Source organism: Acanthochromis polyacanthus, chromosome 7 (assembly GCF_021347895.1).
Source record: "Acanthochromis polyacanthus isolate Apoly-LR-REF ecotype Palm Island chromosome 7, KAUST_Apoly_ChrSc, whole genome shotgun sequence".
Classification (NCBI taxonomy): Eukaryota; Metazoa; Chordata; class Actinopteri; family Pomacentridae; genus Acanthochromis; species Acanthochromis polyacanthus.
Window position 1 is genome coordinate 33,118,169 of NC_067119.1, and position 14,330 is coordinate 33,132,498.

Sequence of the window (14,330 nt, forward strand, 5' to 3'; positions counted from 1 at the left end):
CTGTAATAGCCTCAAATTTTAAAAACAAAACCTTAATACGACCCAGTTGATGAGACACACAAGACAGCAGCAAAGCATGGAGACTTGAGAGATCTCTGTGGTGAATCTTTAAAAAAGAACTTCAGACCCCTGGGGACGCTGTCAAAAAGAAGTAGGCCCTGAGCCCTGTAACCTGAACTCACAGGAGAGTTCATGATAAAAGCTGAGAAAATAAAGAACCCCAAAGATAGTTTGACAGCTTAACGAACCATTTCCCAGAATGAGCAGGCCAGATCCCTGACTCAGTTGTGTGGACTTCCAGATCTGATATGAAACATGACTCTGTCTGGTGAGAAGTCAATGGAAGCTGTTCTTCGAGCTACTGCATAAGGACCAGAATCATTTTGTGGTCATTGTAGAATGTAAATACACTAAGTACACTTTGAAAATGTAAAGGTTTTATTTAAAGACAGGCCTTTGTGCTAGTCTGCTTGTGAGTGCATAGAAGCTGCATAGAAGCATAAAAGCTGGGCTGGACACATGACAGTCATGAGGAAAAATAAAAAGGTGATAAGACTGAGTATTTTTTAAAGTTTATAATGTTATTACTCAAAATCTGCTTTAAATTATTTCCCATCATTTATCAAACTGTGTCAACATTTGCATTCAATTTAACTTAAATAAGCACAAATTAAAGCCTCATTGTTCAACTGAGCAGACAAAATACAAGATTACATTTCAGCATTGCATTACCAAATATCCAGCCTTTAAAACATGTGAAGTATTACATTGCTACTAACACAAACAGAAACCACTTTGTACTGTCCTTTTTTAGTCTGATCACAAACAACATGGACCCACAGGGAGCAATGGAACTAAACTAAGATCCCGACGAGGTAACGAATAATACTTCATTCTATTTTTCCTGTTCAAACAGAGTAAGACATCCGTACCATCGCCTCTCTCCATTGGCTCTCTGTCTTGTCTCTTTGGTAGGCAATGCGGTTTTATTGGTCAAAGTGTAATTGTATTAAACTCTATTTGCAAAGCAAAAACATTCAGTGATGTTGTTTGTTGAGGCAGCCTGTTATGATGTGTGAAGTGCCTGCACCTTATAGACAAGAGTTTCAGTCTGTTAAAACACTCTTTATCATGCAGGTTAATAAGCAGCTTGTCCTCTCTGGGCCACCAGCAATGCTTTTAGACTCTTACCCTGGCTTAAATTACTGTACTTAAATAGTGGAGACAGTTTTATTGTGGTAAGAAGTTTTCAGTTGTCTGGATTTATTCTAGATCTATTCAGATCCTGAGCTCACGCTGATATTTTACTGCAAAGTTCCTGAATTAGTGCAGGATTCCCCCTGTGCATGAATCAAGACACCTGTGTCAGCTCACTACAACAACTCCTCCTGTTGGGCTTACTGAACAGCGATGTGATATGGGCTGAGCCCGGGTTTTGATTGCCTCCCTCTTCCAGGACCTCTGCTCCAGCACAGTCATGTTGTTGCACCGCATACTGCAGATGATGGTCCAGCGGGACTTGTTGTTGTTTGAGGGCTTGTAATGGACACATCTCCATCTTAGGACAGTGCGAGATAATGACTGACAAAGGAGAGTGGGACACCGCCACCAGACCACCCCTTACAGGAGAGGCATGAGCAGGGCAGCGGCAGGAGCTTTCACAGCTACTGCTGCTGCTGTGCTCTGTGAAAAGGTCAAAGCTGAGGCCATTTGCCTTCAGTCTGATGGAGTCTGTGATGCTGTTGTAAGTGGAATTACGATTGCTGCTGCTTCTCTCAAACACCTCCTGCCGGCCCAAGATGTGGCGCTGGATAATCTTACGAAAGGTTTGCCGGAATTCCCGGATGCGGTAGGCGTAGATGAAGGGGTTGACCACAGAGTTGGCATGAGAGAGGATAATGGCCACATTTATTACCCAGAGCGGAGCACGTCCACACTGAGGACAGAAGTGGGTGAAGCAGTTAATGATGTGCAGGGGCAGCCAGCAGACTGCAAACAGCCCCACAATGATGGCCAAGGACTTGGCCGCCTGGACTTCCTTTTGCAGTGTGGAGCGAGACTTCGCTCCCTGAATCGCTTTCACTTCGATCCGCTTGAGCTGGTGGCGAGCTGCCATGAAGATACACAGATAGATGGCCAGCATCAGCAGCAGGGGGATCAGTACACAGCCAAAAAAGTTGAAGTAAATCATATACGTCATATCCACCACCTTTTCAAACTCGCAGTTCATCAGGCCGGACGAGCAATTCGTATTGTTGCTGCTCTGAGAGGGTTTGTGCCATCCCATCATGGGAGTCATACCGATGATGATGGATAAAACCCAGCAGATGGCAATGATGCCTCGAGCCCGCTGGCCTGTCACCAAACTGTTGTACCTGAAGAGGGAGACCAGAGAAATGTCAAACATCAGCTCTGTGATAGCCCGGCTTTCTTTGTGTAAACTGTTTAAACAAAACCTAAAATCCCAAGCAGAGATAATGGTGTCATGACAGTGATTATAAACTTTTTTTTCTTCTGTGGTTTTCTTTTTCACACTCTGTGCCCACTCCTAAAAAAAAGGGATGTTGAAAGCATTATTTTTTTTCCCACATAAACTCCAGTAAAGAGGAACAGAATAAAAAAATATAAAAAAGATCTGCTGCTTATTTCTAACATTACATTTTCTAAATTTTAAACATCATACATTTAAAAATAATACTCAAGACGTGCATTTAGGTCTGACACTGTCCCATAGTGACTGATACGGGGAAATAACTTCAGTAGGTTAATCAGTTTCCTAAACTATGTTCTATTAGCTGCAGTACCAGCCACAGACTTGGTGGCAAATCAGGACAAATTAATGCAATTTCTGCATCACCAGCTGAATGCATGTACTCTTTGGTGGCAACATAATACTTACAGTGTGCAGTACTGTAACTGCTTAGCTTCATTTAGTGGAATTAGTAACATACAGCTCAACAGGTTTATACATATATCATACTCCCTCATTTGAGAATCTGTATCGCTAAAAAATATAAGGAAAAGAATTGGTGAAAGGCAGAATCTGAACAGAACGTCCTCTGAAGCAGGTTTGCTGTGAAGCGTCGGTCACAATGGTGATGTAGCAGGTTATTAGAGGGACACATTTATGATACTGAAAACTCAGACTTTACGCTAAACATACCTGCTAGCACATTAGTCTAGCCTTGCAGTAGGTTTCGATCAGCTGACATCCCAACTAAAAGGATCTACTATAGCACAGCACATGGTATACTGAGCTCCTCTTCATTTAAAATTTGTTCATCTGATTGCTCAGTGGAAGCACTTCTCATCCCGGAACCCAAAGAGAAAAGAATAAACAAACAAAGTCTGTCAGGACTCCTCAAAGGATGGAGTCTATTTTGAGTTCGCCTGTAGCGCAGTGTGGGAGAGCAGCTGAGATATTTGGCTTGTTTCTATCACATTCTTGAGATGTTAAAGTGCAAAGGTTAACGCTGCAAAAACAAGGCCCACCGTGAGGGATGCAAAAAAACAACGCAGAGGAACCCTCACGTATTTTCAGCAGCAGCAGGAGGAGGAAGAGGCTGTGTGAAAATGGGCTGCTCAGTCCTAAAAACAGGCTGAACAGATCGATGCATCTCTGAGGTTCAACATTTCAGTGTGATGAGGTCAGAGCTGGAGCTCCAGCATCACTGTCAGTCTGCAGGTCAGCAGCTGACGGGTTCTGTAGACACACCGTCCACGGCAAATATAACCACAAAATCAAAGCTGATGTCTCACAGTGTTTTCACATTAAAGTAATAAAATAAGATTACACAGGGGCCCTTGCTGTCTGTATAAGCAATTAGAGCAACATTTATTTGATTGCTCCGGAGGGGTACGGCCTCGTGGGAGACACCATTTCTGGACACACTTATTCAGCCAAGACTTTCTGGATCAAATGTCACGTCTTTACTCACAGACAGAAATGAAATACGAAGTGTTGTTGTGAGATCTCCTCTGCCTGGGAGTACGACATAGATTAGAGTCAACTGAGAAAAGAAAGATAAGAATGGCACACTTGAAATGCTTTCTCTGTTAAAGAATGATAAATAATGAGTGTCGTAATTTTCCTTTCATGCTTTGACGATTGCATTTATAAATAGGTTATAAGAAGCAGCAAATGGCTTATTCATGGCTAATAAACTGTTAACTAATGCTTCACAAATCAGTTATTAATGAAAGTAATTCAGACAACTTTTTAACTTTTGGTTTGCAAGATTGCAGTAATCCCTTTGGTGTCTTCTATTTGGTAAAAATAGAGGTCAAAGGCTTTTCTCCTTTCTAATTATTCATCAATTCTGCAGCTGTAATAAGTGACCAATAGAAGGTTTTTATTCTCTCAACTCTGCAACTGTACATGCTAATAACCTGAAAATTGATGAATATTCATTTACAATTTATAAATCATCTATATACCATTAATAAATGAGTTATTAAACATTAACAAACAATTACCTAAAAGTTATTAACCCTTTAAAAATAGCTTCTTCATAGATAGTGGGATTAAACTCTCTTCAGTTTCACCTCCTTATATATAATGAAATCCAAGAAGCTCTGTCCTCTCTATCAATGACATTCACTGACCTGAGGGGTATCGTGATTGCGATGTAGCGGTCTATAGCAATGGCCAGCAGGCTAAAGATGGAGCTCTGTGTGAGAATCAGCACAAAGCAAGCCATGAAGAGGCAGCCATAGAAGTTGGAGCAGAAGCTGGTGCTGATGACGATGGCAAAGGGAATGGCCAGGACGCCCACAGCGATGTCGGCCACCGCCAGCGACACCACGAAGAAGTTGGTGATGCTCTGCAGGTTACTGTTGAGGTACACAGCCCAGCAGACCAGCACATTTCCCAGCACAGAGAACGCAGCAATCAGCAGCTCCAGGACGATGTAAGGGACAGAGGCGACGAGGTCGTCCAGCATGGTGAGACAAGCAACGAAGTCACTGATAAGGAGGGAGCAAACCTCGCCTCAACGTTCATAGCTGCAGCTTGGCAACTGCTGAGCTCAGCCTCCTCACTTGCAGCAGCTCCAGAAACATCCACCAGATTCCTCAAATAGAAACTCCTTCACACCTGCTCAGCTCAAACAGCTGGAGAAAAAGGTTTATTCAGCTTCAGATCAACAGTCCTGACTCCACACACAGGACCCAGTCACCTCCATCCTCTCCTCGTACAAAGCTCCTCTGCAGTCGTGTCCCAGTCTCAGCTCCTTCCCTTCAGCATTTTTTTCCCATGAACTTCACAGAATTGCTGAGATGATGCCAGCAACGCACAGCACTGGAAGTTATGTCACTGGTGATAAAAAAAGAGAAGAGGTGAAAAAGGGGAAATGCTTTAACAACAAACACTTGATCAGATATGCTTATAAGCATGGCAGTAAAGGAGATATCGAACGTTTCTGAAAAGGAAATCAGATTATGTGGAACAAGCGATAAAATGAAAAGACTAACAAATGGGGATTGCATTTTCTTCATACAGACTTCCATTTAACTGTCTCATAGGGGGTTTTGTGAGAAAAATACTTTTAAATGGTGAAATTCAAAGGCATTCCTCTAAGTATCAGCAACTTTGATGTAAAACTGAAATTGTTCATGTCTTCAGACATGGCCGTGTCACTGCTAAGTTTTGTGGGACTTTTGGTTGCTGATGTCTTCTATAAACAGCCCCTCTTGACCCTGCAGAAGAGCAGTGGGAGACCACTTTGTGTGGACTTCATCACTGTCAAACAAACACGTAGCAAAGCTCCTTGTCTTTCGGTGACACAGTAAATATATTCAGGATGCACAAGGAGTGCAAATGGGAACAAGTCTCTGGGAGTCTTAAACGTCATTAAAACATATTGTTCATAGTGTCCCTGTGTCTGGTAAAGTGCATTAACATGAGAAATGTATGCATTTGGATTATATCTGAGCTCTTCACTGGTTAAATGTGTTGTATTTGTCCATACATCAATTAGGACATAGGAAGCAGACAAGCTGAGCTGAACAGTTAGAACAAAATACATATTTGAATGATTTTTTGTTTTTTCTAATTTTCCATTATTACACAGAAATAGTCGTGAGGAAAATTCAGAGGCCTTAAAGCTGTTATTGTTGGTATTTTCATTAACAATAAATCAAATGATGACATAGGATGTGACTATTTTGACTACTGACTGTACATGAAAATGTATGCATGACGACACCCTCTGTGATGTTACTGATAGTTTTACTGAGCAGTGCTTGTAGTTCAGTTTTGTGTCTATAGCCATCACCATTTTTTTATACAGAACATCAAACACATTGATTGGGTATAAAAAACTAACCCCCACAGAGTTGTGATGTTCAAGAAATTAAGCTGTAGAGACAAAAACTGTTTTTGTATCAGGCATTTACACGTGTCTATTTCTGCTGTGAAGTTAGACTTTTTCAACATGGCGGTCTATTGGGATTGAGTTGCTTTTGGAGCCAGCCTCTAGTGGACATCTGAGGAAGGACACTTGCATTTTCATTTTTCAGCCCTTGATGTTGCTGCTGGGGCTGCACAGTGGTTAGCACTTTCACCTTGCAGCAAGAAGATCCCTGGTTCAAATCCCAGGGTGGGCCTGGGATCTTTCTGCATGGAGTTTGCATGTTCTCCCTGTGCATGCGTGGGTTTTCTCCGGGCACTCTGGCTTACTCCCACAGTCCAAAAATATGCTGAGGTTAATTGATAACTCTAAATTGCCCATAGGTGTGAATGTGAGAGTGATTGTTTGTCTGTATATGTAGCCCTGAGACAGACTGGCGACCTGTCCAGGGTGTCCCCTGCCTTCACCCGAGTCAGCTGGGATAGGCTCCAGCACCCCCCGCGACCCTAGTGAGGATAAAGCAGTGTATAGAGAATGGATGGATGGATGTTGCTGCTTGAATTTGACTGGAGTTCCTCTGAGGTCTATAGATCATTTTACCATCTTTCAGATTCTTGTTTTGTTTTTTAGGCCCACAAATTTATTAGCTCACTCTACACCACAAACTTTTGCTTCCTCGGCAGCAGTGAACAACAGTAAAGTGGAGGTTTTGGTTGGTCCATTCCTTTATCAGACAAACCTAAAGAACCTCTGATAGCGACTATCCTGATAACCACAGGCATTCACACCCAGCAGCTGGAGCAGAGATAAACTAAGCTGAACGGATATGAAAATAGGTTTGTGAATTAATCACTATTTGCTCACCACTTCCTTACAACACGTTCAGCTTTGGTGTCAGTGTTATACTACAACCTTAAAGCTTCCTGTCACTGAGCGTCTAAAAAAATCTATTGATCCATTTTCTAACAAGTAATCTGATACAATTCCTTTAAGTCAGCTGTTTCAGGGTATTTCTGGAAAATTCTTCGAGGTTTAGTAAATACAGTCTCTGGTCTATTCTCAGTTAGTCAGTCAGTTTGATTAGTGGATATCTGCAAGTTATTGGTCACAATAAACTGCACTGCTATTTTTGTGGAGCTGAAATCCCTCAGAGGGTACATTTCTTGAGGTTACATTGAGTTTTCAAAGATAACAGCTGTGCTGAAACATAAAGGTCTTTGCTCTCCCAGTCAGACTTTTCCCTCCGGATTGGACGAGACATCTTTATTAATACAAAAGACTTGTTATTTCACAGTTGATAGTTATCAGGGGTTTTCTTTATTCATTCTAGGCTATTGGACTTTCAAATAAAGTTTTTGCTGGTGTTGAGTCAGAAAAGTTTGGTATTATATTGCAGCGAATTAGAACATTTTATGCAGCAGCGATACAAAACAAAAATCCCAGAGGACAGTAAAGGAAATCATGAATCTCTGAAAACTACAGCGGTGACTCTCCCATGCTAGCAATGTATCCTACAATAACAAGCTGTCCTAAGATGGAATTATGAAACACATCAGAGGAACTCCAGGGATTCATAGTGAGACAAGGGAAAGTGAGGTCTTTCTCCAGAACAGGCCTGGGATCACATCAGCCAATTAAGGGCATGATTTTTGCTCAGATACTGATATTAAAAAGTATTTTTGTATTCAATCAATCAATCATTTAAACTTTATTTGTGTAGATACATACAGTTTAGTGAGGATTAACGTGCCTCACAGATGACCACTGAGCTGACAAGACAACAGTAAAACAAAGTTACATTAAAAAGTAACAGATAAATATTAAAAGGACAAAACTTGAAAGTAAAATTAACATAATAAAAACTCCATTAAATATAGTAAAAACAAACAAAGCAAAATAGAATACAATTTATCAACATAAAACAATATAAAAATCAATAAAATAAAGTAAGAAAAATCTATGAATCATACTTAATCGAAAGTCAGGCAGAAAACGTATGCTTTAAGTTCCAAGTTCTCAACACATCATCTGCCCTCGGGTCTTCAGACAGAATGTTCCAACGACTGGGAGCATAAAAGCTAAAAACTGCCTCGCCAAAGGCTTTAGTTTTGTTCTTTGGAACAACTACCAGACTCATGTCAGGGGAGCTGAGGGACAGCACTGATCCAGACACTATAAGCATGTACACCATCAGCCACTACATTAAAACCATCCATCCATCCATTCTCTATACCAGTGGTGGCTGGTGAAAAAAATCTTGGTGGGGCTGGTGTGCCAACAGATTTCCCTGCCTAATCTAGCATAAGCATTCAAATGAACAGTCGGAAAATGACTACAGGTCCACAATAATAATTTAATTTCAGTTTCCAGTTTCACAGAAGAAGTAACAATTTACAGACATATTAGACGTTATGCTATCAATGTGGGCTGAGTTATTTTTGAAGAGAGAATGAAAGAGAACATTTCCTATAAAAATGTAACATACAAAGAATTGAGAACCAACCAACCAACCCACAACTATATTATTATTACATACTGCCCATTGAATGTAAAATAAACTTAAAAGACACTCTGTCTCTGCTCCTGTGTGTCTGCTCCTGTGTGAGTCTCTGTTCCTGTGTGTCTATTTTTCTGTGTGCATGTGTTTGTCTCTCTCTAGGTTTTATTAATACAAGAATCTTCTCCCTCCTCTTTTCCTCCCGATGTAGGACGGAGTCTGGGAGTCGCACTACGAAAAAAACTATCGCTGCCTCCTCAAGTAGCTCTAGCGATCATAAACGTTCACGCTTTTTACGTAGCAGTTGGGGCGACATTTCCAGCGCCCCATCGGCGTTAAATTTGGCGACGCCAATAGGCCAATTATCAGTAATTTTCCCCTAGCAACCATAACCTGATTGGCTATTTAGCTGCAGGTCAGGGGAACTTTGCCAAGCGCCCCGTGGGAGAATGACATACTGTAGTTCGGCGGAAATTCGGTTATCGGTTGGTGTTAATGTTGTTTAAATGGTTTAAAATACATGTAGGCACACGCATACTATTAAGTAAAACTGAAGCTGATTAAAAAAAAATAAAAAAAAATAATTAAAAAAAATCCCTTCCACAGCTGGTGGGGCGGAGCCCCAGCGCCCCCTATGGGCCAGCCGCCACTGCTTAATCCTCACTAGGGTCGCGGGGGGTGCTGCAGCCTATCCCAGCCGACTCGGGCGAAGGCAGGAGACACCCTGGACAGGCCACCAGTCCGTCGCAGGGCCACATATACAGATGAACAATCACACTTGCATTCACACCTACAGGCAATTTAGAGTAACCGATTAACCTCAGCATATTTTTGGACTGTGGGAGGAAGCCGGAGTACCCGGAGAAAACCCACGCATGCTCATGGAGAACATGCAAACTCCATGCAGAAAGATCCCAGGCCCACCCCGGGATTCGAACCAGAGATCTTATTGCTGCAAGGCAAAAGTGCTAACCACTTACTCCACTGAGCAGGCCACGTTAAAAACCAGCGGCCTAATATTAATCTTCCTGGTGTCGCCAGACCAAAACAATTCAGTCCCATCTGGCCGTGGACACAGGACTTCTGAAGGTGTGCTGTGGTGTGGGACACCAAGATGTTGGTTGCTGGATCTTTGGGTCCTCCAAGTTGTGGGGTGGGACTTCTGTGGGTCAGTTTTGTTTTGATCCAGTTCATTTCATGGATGCTCAATCAGATTTGAATCAGGAGTTTTGCACCTCGGAGGTGCCCTTCCAATAGGGGTATGTGTTTGGTCTGCAATCATTTTTAGGTGGGTGATACATCTCAAAATAAAATACAAAAAAAGAAAAAAAGAAAAGAAAAGCCAGCACCCAGCAGAACATTACATTCTAGTGAGGTGATCAGTGTGATTTACTTCATCTGTCAGTGGTTTTATTGTTGTGGCTGATCAGTGCACTTGCTGGTGGCAACCAATGTAAGCACTTTAAAACAAATCTAATAGATTCTATCCTTCTAGTCCTGGTAGTCCAGCTGTGGCATTTTTGCACAGACCAGATAAAAGAGAAAGAACAATAGCAAAACCAATAGATGACTGGCACGTCTGATCAAACAATGAATAGGTTAAGATAAAACTACCCAATACAAGGCAATTTAAGTAAAAGACAAATTTCCCAAAATACTTCTACAACACACTTAGACTACAACATATTAGTTATCACACTTGCCCTAGCATGCAGAGGAAGCTCAAGAAGCAGAAATACCAAACCTTCAGTTTCCTGTTACCAGATGCCTTCTCTGCTTTGCTCAGAGTGACAACATGGCCGCTGGTACAGTGATAAAGCTCACTGTCCTCCGGCAGAGGTAGCTGTGTTGACAACAGTTTGTCCAACTAAACTCTAAAAAATAATTCAGACGGCCTGTTACCACCACTTAATCAAATGCATAACCGCAACATAAAACAAGAAATTAATTGATAATTATGTTAGCATTGCAGGGCTGTACAGTGGAGTAAGTGGTTAGCACTTTCGCCTTGCAGCAAGAAGATCCCCAGTTCAAATCCTGGCCTGGGCCTGGGATCTTTCTGCATGGAGTTTGCATGTTCTCCCTGTGCATGCGTGGGTTTTCTCCGGGCACTCCAGCTTCCTCCCACAGTCCAAAAAATATGCTGAGGTTAATTGATGACTCTAAATTGCCCGTAGGTGTGAATGAGAGTGTGACTGTTTGTCTGTATATGTAGCCCTGCGACAGACTGGCAACCTGTTCAGGGTGTCCCCTGCCTTCACCCGAGTCAGCTGAGATAGGCTCCAGCACCCCCTGCAACCCTAGTGAGGATAAAGCGGTGTACAGAGAATGGATGGATGGTAAGCATTGCAGGTTGGACATATAATTTCATGGGTTGTGTTGACTGAAAAAAGTTGCTAATTATGTCAACTTAATATTTTATATAATTTCAACTTGAATTCCTGCATTAACTAATTTAAAACAAAACTGAAGTTGAAATAACTTAATTAAATTGGTTTGATGACATAATTTTTTCACCTTGAGTTTAATGGAACAGTTTTGTTGCTGAATGAATTCATTTCATAAATTTGGAATAAAAATATAAAAAAAAATAATTAGAGCACCTTAATTATTTTTAACAGTTGTCAACTTAAAAACTTGTGTTCAAAACTATGATAATTAACTTAAAATTCCTTTGAAATATTGTAGAAAAGTATTTGAACGACTCAATTTTATGTGTAATCAACTTAAAAACGTGTTTGTGTCACCAGTTATTAAGTAGATGATAATTAAAATTCCTTCTTACTGTAGAGGAAAAGCTATTTCACTCAACTTATTATAAATTGTTGGCTGAACAATTGAAGTTATCACAGCTCAAAAAGACTGATGCAAACTGTTGTGTTAATTTTTTTGAAACACTGACCAACACCAAATATGTATCACCTACCAGAGCATAGTGGATAGAAACTACAGTCTGAATAAAAATTTCAGCTGCATTTTCAGACCTGGACTGGAACATTTAGTTTAGTGACAGTTTAGATGATCAAAAGTATTATGATAAATCATGATGAACACACTAAAACTGGACATATGATTGGAATTGCTAAAAGTAATGGTCAGTAATTAGAGAGCTAAAGGTTAAGCTGCTAGCTAAAAGTAACAGTTAGCGTAAAGTTGAATGTTTGAATAGGAGCAGTAAAAGCTACTAAACCATAACTGATAAATGACTTCTTGTAGTGGATAAATGGCTAAACTTTATGAAAATTTAAAGCTAATAAATGGTTAAAATTGCTAAAAGCAACAGATACAAAAAGAAAAGCAGTCAACAAATATTTTAAAACCACTGCTAATAAGTAACAGTTGCTAGCTAGAAGTAGGCTAACTATTAATACAGAATAAACATAATTGATAGGTTGCTAAATGGTTACATTCATTCAACATATGGATGAATGGCTGAAAAAATGGTCAAAGGTTCAGGATAAGAGTTTAAAGAGTAGCCAAAAATACTGGATAAATGGCAAAAAAACAAAAGAAAAGAAAACACACAAAAAAAACTGTATTTGTGAAAAAGCTAAAAGTGAAAAATTGATGTTGGAATCCAGCTGCTAGGATTAGTGGATTAGCTAAAATTAATGGACAAACTGTGAAAATGTAAAAGTAGTGGGTAAATGGTTGATGTTACTGAAATAAATGGTAAGGTGATTATAGTTTAATATACATACATACATATAAATATACACACACACACACACACACACACACACACACACACACACACACACACACAAAACTATATATATATATATATATATATATATATATATATATATATAGTTTAAATAATGAAATAATTTAAATAATATATAGTTTAAATAATTCAATAAGAGAAGCAGATAAATGGTTTAAGTGATTAGTTAAAAGTTGGTCATGGTATAAAAAAAAAGCAAAAAAGTAATTTAATAGTTGAAACTGATAAAAGTAACAGAAAAACAGTTGAAAGAGATATCCAAAGGTAATAAAGAACTGGTTACAATAATAGGGGGTTAAAAGTTATGGAGGAACAGTTAAAATAATTAGATAAAAATGCATGAATAATTTGCTGGTAAGGGTAGTGGATGGATGGTTAACACATTTATTAATGAATTAATTTGCTAAAGTGTGCCTTTTCTGTTATTCCAAAATGCAAGCTGGACTAAATATTAACAATGATATAATTTTTTTAAAACGATGCCCACCTTTATATAACTAACAAGTAACAGCCTGATTAGAATTAGTCAAGCAAACACACATATTGAACATGAAAGGTGCCTTACACCCAGTAACAGACTGCAACATTACAAATGATGATAACAGCAGATCTGTTATTACAGTGACGGGATCCACTTGACTCCGTCTTTGTACTTGACTCAGTCACACTGACTCACAAGAAGACCCTGCAGCAAAAAGCAGCTGTCTGACCTTCACTGACCCTCCTGCATGTGGCAATGTACACAATTTATTTTTATATTTATGGAGGGATATCAACTAAGCCCAATTTCATGTCAATTTGTACTTTACTTCTACATATTATTACTAATCAGCTTGACACAAATCAAATTACAGACAATGATTCTACATGTAATGGATTTCTTTCCTTTTACATCAGTGCCTGAACATGATGCAGTTATGTAATCAGCTGTTAACTGCATTATTTATACACAATATAGACGTATTATACCATAACTGCTCTCTATTACATAGTTTTAAGCTCCTAGTTAATAGGTCCACCAGGGGTTAAAATCCAGGTTTTACAGCTTCATTATTAATTTAGTTGTTTTGAGCAGAACACCTGAACAGCTGGATCCCAGCATGGCTTTATAGACTCGGTGTCCACATGAGACTAAACTCAGTGATGCTCTTTAGGATGATTCCTGATCGGTTTTGTTCTGGCAGGTGAGGAAATTTAATATCCAGCGCAGGACAGCTTGTAGTAAACATCATTTTTACCACGTTCTTCACATGCTTCACATGCTCTGTCTGCGCTATGAAACAACACATTTCACAGCTGTCACTTCCTCCCAGTCACTCACAGAATGTAAAACAACGTAAACCTCATGCAAAAATGCAAGTTTTAGGAGTTGTGCCGGATGATCGCCATAATCAAACTTTAAAATGGCTTACCTCCTTTTGCCGGTGTTGAAAAGGTATAAAGCAAATTTCTTACAAACTTGTAAGACCTAGACGCGTTTGCAGGATGATAAAACGCTACGCAGCTGATCGTTTCACTTCCCGCTGAGAGACAAGTGTAAAACTGCTTCAGTAGCTTCCAGTTAACTAAACTACTGCATTGAGTTTAACGCGCTGCTTCAGTCCGGCAAATAAAACGAGGTGGGATTAGATCAATAAGAAATAAGTAACCCTCCTGCTTCAGATGACTCAGAGGAGACTGTTTCCTCTCCTGTCTTAGCCGGCCTCATAAAACAGTGAGGCTGATGGTGTCCGTTTCTACTCCAGGGGCGGATCAC

General features: G+C 40.0%; 1 protein-coding gene across 1 annotated transcript; it reads right to left on the bottom strand.

Moving 5' to 3' along the window:
- Positions 1-560: 560 nt before the first annotated feature.
- Positions 561-14,289, bottom strand: adora2aa (adenosine A2a receptor a). The gene is made up of 3 exons (XM_022214474.2): positions 13,987-14,289; positions 4,606-5,314; positions 561-2,375 (listed from the first exon to the last, which is right to left on the bottom strand). Exons 2-3 carry the CDS (start codon positions 4,941-4,943, stop codon positions 1,352-1,354), a joined length of 1,362 nt encoding a protein of 453 aa, XP_022070166.2. The 5' UTR covers positions 4,944-5,314; positions 13,987-14,289; the 3' UTR covers positions 561-1,351.
- Between the last annotated feature and the right edge of the window lie 41 nt (positions 14,290-14,330).